The sequence below is a fragment of the Macrotis lagotis genome, chromosome 6 (assembly GCF_037893015.1).
Source record: "Macrotis lagotis isolate mMagLag1 chromosome 6, bilby.v1.9.chrom.fasta, whole genome shotgun sequence".
Lineage (NCBI taxonomy): Eukaryota > Metazoa > Chordata > Mammalia > Peramelemorphia > Peramelidae > Macrotis > Macrotis lagotis.
This window is the reverse complement of record NC_133663.1, coordinates 1,866,004-1,876,779: the sequence shown is the minus strand read 5'-3', so window position 1 is coordinate 1,876,779 and position 10,776 is coordinate 1,866,004. Positions and strand designations below refer to the sequence as shown.

Sequence of the window (10,776 nt, the reverse complement as noted above, 5' to 3'; positions counted from 1 at the left end):
CACCTGCTCCACCTGTTGGCATGACGAGGTCCCGGATGGAGGCTGAGCCAGCAGACAGACAAGTAGGCTCTTGGCCCTGGCCAGCCGCTCGGTCTATGTCCTCTGCCCGACTACCACCTAGCCAGGTCCTGGAGGCTTTCTCTGCTCTGTTAAGTCCCCCTTGAGCTGTGTGGGTGGGTCTTGTGCCGCTATTCCCTAGGTGACCCCGCAGCCGAGGGGCAGTGAGGAAGGAGGTATTGACCCAGCCAAGATGGTTCAGACCAAACTGCAGTGTTCACATTGTCTAGGACATCCTTCTGCCTTACAGACAAGGAAATCGAGGCTAGATGTCCAACTGAGCTCTGTGGTGCCAGAGTAGGGAGGCCAGGTGCAGCCAGGGGGCTCCTGCCTGCTCCCTCCAGCCTCTCCATAGTGGGGGGCTCCTCAGCATGGGGAGCCTGCTCTCAAGAGAGGATTTTAGAAAAAACCCAGATTCATTACAGGAACATGAGGAAGGCAGCCCAAGGCCTGGACCAAGGAGGGACTAGTCCAAGGTCCAGAGGTCGTAAGTGGTATGGCGGGCATTCAAAGCTTGGGAAGGCCCCATCCCCAAAGAGGAAAGAGAGCGAGCACCTCCTGTGGAAGAAGGGGCACTCCTCCACTCTGGCAAGGAGGGAGTGGGCTTCAGAATCTGAATAGTTTCCCCTTGAGTCCAGGGTGCCCTTGCTGGAAGGGTCTGGAAGTGGTGCTAGACTGAGCCAGCAGAGCAACAGAGGGAGGCCACTGCTCCCTGATCTGTCTGGCCCGCAATCTGGTACCTCATGACCAGGGTCTAGACACTTCTTTTCCCTGAAAAGCCTCAGTTTCCTCACCTGTAAGTTGATGCCAAGGTCCCTTGCAACTCTGAACTCCCTGATTGCAGTCTCCAAATCAAAACTGACCAAGGACCTCCCCAGGAAGGGTCTCCAGCCTCAGCTTGGAGACTTCCAGGAAGGGGGAGCCACCACCTCCTGAGGCCAGCCAGTCTACTTTGGGGCTACTTTACTGTTGGGAAGGGATCCTCAGGCTGCTTGGGCACCTTCCCGCTCCTGGCTCCAACCAGAACCAGGCTCAGTCCTCCTTTACGTCACAGCCACGGCTCCCTCGATCCCTAAGGATCCAGGCCAGCCCCACTGACTCAGCTCCCTCCCTGGGGCTCCCAGGGGCACATGGCATTAGGGTTGGCCAAAAGGCCTGGAGAACAGGCAGCCAGCCCTGGGCCCTGTGAGTCCTTTTAGGGAAGGCCTCTGCAGCACAAGAAGCTAAATTTAACAAGGCTCAGGCCCAGGGACTGCCAAGCTTGCCAGTCTTCCCTCCCCATCAGGGAGCCAGGCAGAAACTTCCCACCAGGGTTCAGACAGCGGTTGGTGGTGGGAGTGCCCCAAATTCCTTCATGGCGCCCTGCTTGGAGGCAGTGATGGCGCACTCTCTCTTCCCCAGATCTCCTCCTTTCTCTGCCCCCCCCCATTTCTGTCCTTGGCACCATCCTGGACATTCCCTTTGCCCTCTCTACCATCCGAGTCAGTCACTGGCTCTCTCCCCTCTGTCCCAGGCTTCTAGGGAGGCCTCGGAGAAACTGGTGGGCATCCAGAGGAAGACATCGTCTTGGTGAAGTGCCTCGGGCCACACTATCTAAGGGCTCCATGAAGAAGACAAATTGGGTGGGTGGGGGAGCAATGCAGGATCTTCAAGGATGGAAAGATTCTCTTGTTCCACCGACCCCCGCAGAACAATGTGGAGTCCAAGGCCAGTGGGTGGGGACAGAGGGACTCAGAGGGGCAGATTTAAGTTTCAGGTCAAGAACACTTAACAATGAGAGCTTGCCCAGTCTGGAGGGAGTGGCTTTTTCCCACACCTGAAGTCCAGAAGCACAGGTTACCCCAGAGGGTCACTAGGTTGTCGAGACACAGATGTAGACACAGAGGAACATGAGACACAGTCACAAACACAGATACAGACACAGACACACACACACAGACACAGACACAGACACACACACAGACACACAGACACACAGATACAGACACAGACACACACACACAGACACAGACACACAGACACAGACACAGGCATAGACACAGACACAGGCACAGATAGACATAGTCATAGACATAAACATGGATTTAATAGCTCACATTTGTACAGCACTTTGAGCAATGCATTTTCCACATTTCTGACCTTTCCTGGCTTCCTTTAAATCCCGCCTTGCCCAGGAAGCCTTCCCCAGCCTTTCTTCATTCCAGCATCTTCTCTCTCTGAATTATTTCCTCTCCACACATTTTTTACCATACTCATTTCCACATAGCATTTCATTGCCGCCCCCACTAGACTGGGAGATCCTAGAGAGCAGGCAGTCTTGTGCCTCTTTTTACTGTATTCACACTGTGTCTGTGATAGTGTTGGTTCTTACTAAATGCTTATTGACTGACCAACAAACGTTGTCTCATTTGATTCTCACAACCCTGAAAGGTAAGTAATATATTTATCCTCATTTTACAGATCAACAAATGGAGGCAGAGAAAGGGTCGGTGATTTTCCTCAGGTTCCACAGCCAGTATACCTAAACCAGCTCTGTATTTGAACCCAGGTCTTCCAGATTCCAAGTCCATCATTGTCTGCCTTGGGCCACCCATGTTTAAGTCTCTCTCTCCAGTCATGCATCACCAGTTCCCTAATAAACATCTCAAACTGAGTGTCTAGCCGAAACCTTAAGCCCAACATAGCCAGAACGGAACCTGTTTTTGTTCCCACCTCAAACCTCCCTCTTCCAGTCTTCCTGATGACTGCTGAGGGCACCACCATCTCCCCTATCATCCTCATATCCTCGATCCCTCTTGCCTTGTAGAACTCATCTGTTGCCAGTTTCTGCCTTTACAGTTTCCCTCGCCCCCATGTCCCACTCTAATCACCCAGCAGCCTCCCCAGGCCAGCCTCATCACGCCTCCCTTGGGCTTTGGTCATAGCCCAATGTAATTCAGTCAGCTCTAGTGGTTCCCTAACTCTTATCTGGCATGCAGAGCCTTTCCAAGTGGCTCCCACCTGCCTTTCCAGCCTCATTCTTCTTTCCTGAGGTCCCACCCACCACACTAGTCAGTCTGGTCTTCTTGTGCCTCCCACAAGATTGGATCTCTTCTCTCCAGGCCTTTGTACTGGACATCATCTGTGCCTGGAAGGTGTTCCTCCTTCCTGACCCCTGCCTCATAGAGCCCAGGTCCCTGCTGAGGCCACATCCTGTTCCCACTGTGCCACCACACACAGCTGCCAACATCTCCCTCCATCTAGTACCAAGGAGTCAACTGCTTCTAAATGGATTCAGTGATTGGAATGGAGGAAGACCAGGGAGTGGAGAGCGCAGGGTCCAGGGCAGTGGGAAGTCAGGGAAGATGAGCCAAAGGGCTGGGCAGTGGGGTCAGATGCCCCTACTTAGGCTGAGGGGCCCAGGTTTAGCCTGGAAGATATTAGAGTTGAGGAGGGATGTGAGCCAAGCCCTCTGGCAATGACCTGGGAGGCTGCTTGTGGCTGGTGCAGATGGAGGGAGTGGTGAGGGTCTGGCTGAGGCTGTTGCAGGAGGAACCAGAGGGAATACAGGGGAGACTTCCTAGGCAGCTTCAGCCTTGGTGACCTGCTCTTCCCCAGCATCCCCCAACCTATCTCACACATATGGCAAATCCCTCATGGACCTTCTCTTGGTCCGGGAAGGCTGGCTGTTTACTTTGGAGTCCTGCTTCTGGTGGGAGGTGGTCACAAACTCACAGTGGGACCAGGTCTCCTACACCATGCTAGCGCCAGGGGCACCCGCAGCCAGGACACCTTCAGGTCCTCCCTAAGGACATAGCCAGCATGTTGGGAAACAACACAAACCAGTCCTTTGGACTCCTTTCAAATTCTTTCTGAAAACCATTCAGGACCCAAAGAGCTGCCAGCCTTGGGAGGGAATGCTGGTGGCGTGGGGGTGAGGGAGGATCAGAGGGAGCTGCTTGATTGCTGGGCCACAGAAACCCCCAAGTCTTGCTAATCCCCAAGCTTTGGCTGAGCTGAAATAATCTGAGATGTCTTCAGAGAGAAGCCCAGGAGGCCTCAGGGGCAGCTCAGAGTGGGCCACCATCTTCCTCCTGAGCTATCCCGATTACTGTCAAGGAGCCCCATCCTCCCAGTCACCTTGGCCCCAACCTTGGCATCTTCCTCAACTCCTCCCTTTTCCTCAGCCCAGACCCATTGGTCTCAGGCTCTCCCCACTCTCAAATTACCAAAGGGAGAGTCCAAAAGCAAAGGCCTGACAAGCTCACTCCCTTGCTCACAAAGCTTCTGTGGCTTCCTTTGAAATAAAACACAACCCCCCCCAACTTGATATGGAAATGAATAGTTACCATTTATATAGTGATTTAAGTTTAGAAAATGCTTCACAAGTATTATTTCATTTTATCCTCACCTCAACCCTGATGGGGTGGCCATGGTGCTGTTATCACCCCCATTTTATCTTGAGGAAACTGAGGCTGAGAGGGGTCAAGGGCCTTGCCTAGGCTCACACAGCAAGGAAATTTCCAGCTCCAGACCCAGTGCTCTATCCATTGCACCATCTAGCTCCCTCACAGTCCACATCTCCGTCTCTCTTCTCTCAGTCTCTCTCTTATCTTCCCATCTCTGTCTCTCTCCTCCCCTTCCTTCCCCTTCTGAGTTCCATGGGCTTACTTAGCACCCCTGGACCCGGCCGGCTGGCCCCGACTGCCCCCCTGAATTCCAGTCCCTGTTGGTGTCCAGCCGCTTGCTGGATCCTCCACCTGACTGCCACAAACACACCCCCAGCCCAGTCCATCCACAAGGGAACTTATTAGTGGAGAGCTCAAGCTCACTCTAGCAGCCTTGAGAGCTTCCCAGGATGTCTCCAGTCCTTCCCTGATGCTATCCCTGGCCCAGGAGGTTGCTGTCTTCTTCCTTTCTCTTCGTAGAATTCATGGTGGCCCATCCCCAGTAGTGAGGGCACCTCCCATGGGACCATCAGTGAAGGGCCATCCCAAGATGGACTAGTTTGAAGTGCCATTGTGGGCTCCTGTGGCAGAGAACTTGGGCATCGCCATATTGACATGAGGATGGTCATCAAGGTAGTCTCTTTAAGTGATTTAGTCGACCCTCTGGCTCTTCCCTTGGCTCTCCAGAACTCTCTAGGACCACCATGGATTGCGCCAAGGGCTTTTTGGGTCTCTGGGTTGGAAGGCAGTCATTAATCCGCTTCAGAGGAGAAAGAAGCAGGCTTTGGACAGGGGGATGGGGACTTGAGGAGGAGGAAGGGGGGAACTGTTGAGGTCTTGAAGATAAGGCAATGATAAAATAGGAAAGGGAAGTGGGAGGGTTTCCTGGGTGACGACTGGAAGAACTTGGCCAGGGAAAGTCCTTTTTCAATTAGCTGCCAATGAGTACTTGGGGAAGGTTTCTCTAAAGAGCTTCTGTGGAGTCTAGGTGCCCCATCAACACCTCAGGGAAGCTCGCTGAGGACATCCCATGGGGGGAGGGGCAGCCAGTGGTCCCTCTAGCTCTCTCCCCTCCCCAGGCTGCCCTTACCCTCTCTGAATAGCTGAAGAGGGATGGGAAGCTCGAGAAGGCAGAAGTGTACACCCACACACATTTTCCCAGCAAAACGTTTATTTCTATAACCCATGGGCATATGCCAATCATCTGTGCAAACCCCGAGCATCGCTCTGACCCCCACACCTCCCACTGCACTACTTTGCAGCTGGCTATTGACATCACATGCAGGGAACACAATTGCAGGTGGGAAAGAATGGTAGCTTTTGCATAGGAAACAGGAAACTCCATTTCTTGATTTTCTGTGCAGATGGGCTGATGCTGGCCCACTGGGACATCCCACTGAGCCCCCTGCCCCCAGGGCCCGCAGGGGCCCCTCCTCCTGGGGGTAACTTTCTTTCTACAGAAGGGAAACAAGAGTTGGGGGTCCCTGCTCCCCATCTCCCCCCAACCTTAAGCAGGGATTCCAGAGTCCTCAATGGTCAGTGGCCAAAGGCTCTCTGGCCCTTTGCTGCTCTCTTCGTGAACCTTGTTCTGACCAATGCTCAGACTCCTGGAACTGATGGGAAGAAGACGATTCCTGGAGAAGATTGCAGGTGGAGTTTGGGGCTTCAAGAAAGGAATTCAGATCCAAGAATCCAGGACATAAAGCAGCATGCCTAGTCATAGGATGCCCATGTTGATTTTAACCTGCCCTGCCCATGTTCCTTGTGTGTAGGTTCTGAATATCTGAGCTGGAAAAAAGCCTTTGAGGTCATCTGGTGCAAACCATGGGACAGCTAGAGGGTGCTGCAGGGGACAGAGCACCAGGCCTGGAGTCAGGAAGCTCTGAGGTCAGATCTAGCTGTGTGATCCTGCACAAGTCACTTCACCCTGCCTGCCTCAGTTTCCTCATCTGTAAAATGAGGACTATGGAGAAGGAAATGGCAAACTACTCTAGTATCTTTACCCAAAACCCCCCTAAAATGGGTTATTACAACTGAACAACCAAATAACAATAGTGCAAACTATCTATTCCTGAGCAGGAATCCTCTGGACCCCATCTTTGACCCATGGTCCTCCAGTCTTACAGACCTCCCAGGGACGGAGATCTTACTACCACAGACTATCAGTAAGCTTTTCTTTTTCCTCTAACTGAAATCCACCTTCTGAAAATCCCCCCTTGGCTGGGGTCCTGCAGAAGAAGGAACACCCCTCCTCCACAGGACGGCCCCTCAAATGCTTGAGAAGGGAGATCGTTCTTTCCCTCTCATCCAGAACAAACATGCCCCAATCCTTGTATGGACCAGACTGGAGTCCACTCCTTACCCAATTTACCAAAGTCTCTGCTGATCTCTGGTGCCCATACCCATCCACTGCCGCATCACACTGCTACCAGCTGCCACGCTCCGTGACAACAGCTGCCTCCCCTTTCTTCATTTGGGTCACTGACTTTTTGGACCAAATGCAGCATTTTTCATTTATCCCAGTTAAACTTCATATCACTGTGCAAATTCAGGGATTCCGCTGTTCTTACACTATGAACTACACAGATGGCCAAGAAATGGGATTCAAGTGAGATCAGATGAGTTGGTTCCGATCTCCCTTCTGATCTCAGCTGGGAGCAGAGAGCATCAGGAATTAGGGTTTGCTCAGTACAGGACTCCTCCCCTGAACCTCTTCTCAGAAGAGCTGCCCATTGGGGGTGACTGTGAAGAGCAGGGGACAGCTCACTGGATCCAGGGCCCAGGCAGGAGTCCAGGCATGGGCCAGGATAAAACCAGGATCACACAGACAACCATCTACCCCAGATGCTGCCCAGGGGCTCCTAGCAGTTGGTCAGAGGCACCAGAGACTTAGGGCCAAATTCTCAAGATATATGTCAAGGTGGGGCTTCCTTTGGTTAAGGAGGAGGACACCTGCCCATAATCCAAATGGGAAAACCCTCCTCTTGGGGGGAATCTGTAGCAGTGGAGTCCATGAGCTGCCAGACCCCCCCCAATACTGGAGCTTGGTCCAGGTAAACATTCACCCTCCCTCCCACCTTCAGGGTGGGGGACAGAGGAGGGAGGGTTTAGAACATTCCATTTCCTTCATTGCTCAGCCCTCAAGGGCTCCCATTTGATAGGCCTCAGTTTCCTCATTTGTCACCTAAGGGGTTGGCCTAGCATTCTAGCCTTCTATTCCTCCCATTCTTTGGGCTCTGGTCTCCAGTTCTTTGTGGTTGGACTCTGGACTTCCTCTCCTGCGCCCATCACCCCACTGAAGATGCAGCACCTCACCCCTGGCCCTGACCTCACCATTTTAGCAGACATGATGCCCTCCTTGGTCTCTATCCTTCCCAGACCCCAGTACCCAAGTCCTCAACAGGAGGAGACCCTGGCCTAGTGGCCTAATGGCAGGGAAGAGAGAGGGAAGGTCTGAAGCCGTCTGGAAGACAGAGCTCAGCCCTGGGTCCTGCCACTCCACTGAGTAGAGAGAGTCCCAAATCAATCAGCCACTGAGCCAGGCTGATGGGAAGCCCCCCCCCCCCGCTCTCCTGGTGAGGCTGCCATCTACTTCCCTCCTCAGCCCCCTCCCTCAAATTCTCTCTTGCTCCTCCTCCAATGCCAGTGATTATAGACTTCGGCAGGGAGGGAGAGACAGGGGCAGGTCTGAAGTTCCATCAAGTCTTCTGAGTCTTCTTTGTGGGGGTAGGGTGGGACAACAAAGATAAGCTGATTTGGTTGTGGGGGGTCAGAGCTAGTGACCTAGGCTGGACAGTCAGCAGGCCCAAGGGAAGCCGGACCCCTCCCCAAACTGTTATCCCTAAGGTTCCCTCCCCTACAGCCGCCTCTGCTCACCCTCCAGTCAAAGAGGACCCTGAGCCCTGAGAGTTTCAACCAATAAACACCAAAAAAAAGACCATAAAAACAGCAAGGAGGGGAGGGCATAGGGGGGCTCCCCCCCCCCCGGCCCCATGGGTAAGCTGTAAAGTTGTCTATACAAAGGCAGGGCCTCCCATGCCCCACCCTCCCCCTGGACCATGGATGGGGTGTCCAGTATGAATAAGTTCAGTCTCATTGGCAGAAAGGTGTGGGGGCTGGGAGTCCTCTCCATTCTTCTGTCTCTCTCCCAGTTTGGGGAGAATCCAATGCCAGGAATCCCTCTGAGGGCCTGCCCATTCCCTCCTGTCCCCCCACCCCAGTCTGAGCCAGGGCAGAGGAGAGTCGGGTCTATCCCGAGGATCTTCAGGGGCAATGATCAGAAATGAGTGAGCCAGCTTCCAGGACCCCCCCCCACACACACACACACAGGTCCCAGACCTGGTTTGCACCTTGGACAGTCACCTCCTCTGGCCACTGGGGGGTGTCAAGTTCATGGGATAGAGCTTAGATGGACATCAGACAAACCAAACGGCTGCAGAAGCTTCTCTAGCCACAGCCCACAATGGGCTCCAGGGCCCTCCGTGGGCTCCAGGCCTCTCCGTGGACTCTGAGCCCCCCTGTCCCTTCATCCTGCTTCCTGAGGCTCCATCTCTGACAGAGATCCTGGATTCGGGCGGCTTGCAGAGCCCCCAGGGAAACAGAGTGCCAGTGGTGAATGTGGGCCATCGTCTCCAGAAGGTCCCTGAGAATGGAGGCTGGTGTGACAGCTGACTAGGTTCTCAAGTGAACAAGCCACCCTTTGGGTGTCCATCCGGCCCTGTCCACTGGGCAATCCTAAGCTGCTCTGCATAGTTGCCCCCACAGGTCCACACTGGGCCCCCTTTTCCAACACCAGGGCTGAGCTGGACATGGGCTGGAGAAGCTTGAACCCTGTCCAGCTGTTGGACTGAGGCTGGGGATTTCAATAGACTGGCCAAACCCAGAGCAAACAGCCACAGGGTCCACCTGGCAGGTAGGGGTGAAGGGGAATGATGCCAGGCCTAGGTCCAAATTCTATTGGCTTTCATACAGCCCCCAGCAACAGTCTGACTATCTTCCTTTGGCCTAGGTTGACCCGTAACCAGGGCCTGGTCAGGGCCTGGAGAAGAGACAGCTGGGGACTGGGGGCACCTCTGGAAGAGCCAGGTCTGGGAGCGTTGTTCTATCCCTTGCCCCGGGGAGGAGCTTCCAGCAAGGAGCCCGTGGGGCAGCTGGGCCAAACCCCAGGAGCAGACAAGGGCTGGACAGGAGCAGAGCAAAGGGGAAAGGCAATGAGGCCCAGGAGAGAGGCTGTGCTGCTCTGGGATGGGGGGCCTGAGGATGGCCCAGCTTCTCTTACTGGCTGTGGGGGTTCCTTGGTAGGAGGGAAGCAATGGGGGAGGGGGCTGAGACCCTGCAGCCTGCCTTTGCTCCTTCCTCCCTGACCAGTCACCTCCCTGGGCCTCAGTTTCCTCAGCTGTAAAAAGAGGACTTGGACAGCTGGCCTCTGAGCACCCCGTCCCCACCAGCTCTAGACAAAGTAAGAACCTTCCTGGGCTTACAAGGAAATGCTTGGGTGGGCACCGTAGATGGAGAGGTGGGGGGCAGATGGGACGGCTCTGCCTCAGGCACAGGGCCAGGCAAGGGCAGAGGCAGCCCAGCAAAGCTTCAGGCTCCCAGGGGAGGAGCAGTCTCGCACCCGGGCCTCTGGGGGGCAGGGGGAGAGACAGAGACAGACAGAGACAGAGAGAATGAAAGAGGAGAAGGGGGGAAGAGCCAGACAGACGAGCATGGCAGAGGCAGAGCCCTGAGGAGGGCAGGAGCTGCAGACAAATGGGAACAGGAACCCCAACAAAACAGAGGGGCAGGAATCCAGAGTCCAGATGGGGCTTGGGACGTTCGCTGGCCTGGGCAGTGGCAGAGCCGGCCCTGGGCTTCAGGCAGAGTGAGGGGGGGACCCATCCCTCATTTCTTGGCCTTTTCTTCTAAAAAAAGAAAAGAAAATCACAGTTAAAGTAGGCAGCTGACCTCGGGCTGTGCACCGGAGCTCGACTGAGCATCACCTTCAGCGAGGCACTCTTATTCTTTCCAGTTTACAGATGGGGAAACTGAGGATGACAGCTAATGGGTCCACCAAGGTAGGATTTGAACTTTGATTTTTCTGATGCCAAGCCTAGCCTTCTCTCTGCCTCTCTGTCTGTCTGTCTCTCTTGTCTCTCTTTCTCTCTCTCTCTCTCTGTCTGTCTTACACACACACACACACACACACACCCTCCACCCTCTGAAGTTGGGCCTCCACCTCTCCTTTAAGAGATCTTTCCTTGAATCTTCCACATTTTATTTGAGACCTTTACAAACCTGGTGCAGGGAAGGG

The 10,776-nt window shown here is 54.2% G+C and overlaps 1 protein-coding gene across 2 annotated transcripts in view; it reads right to left on the bottom strand.

Annotated features, from left to right (window-relative positions):
• Positions 1-4,962: 4,962 nt before the first annotated feature.
• Positions 4,963-10,776, bottom strand: part of ATP2A3 (ATPase sarcoplasmic/endoplasmic reticulum Ca2+ transporting 3) — a 79,266-nt gene continuing 73,452 nt past the window's right edge. For both annotated transcript variants that reach the window (XM_074190552.1, XM_074190553.1), the window contains one exon: positions 4,963-10,387. In XM_074190552.1, the coding sequence (XP_074046653.1) occupies positions 10,339-10,387 (49 nt within the window). In that variant the 3' untranslated portion in view covers positions 4,963-10,338. The remainder of the gene's footprint in view (positions 10,388-10,776) is intronic.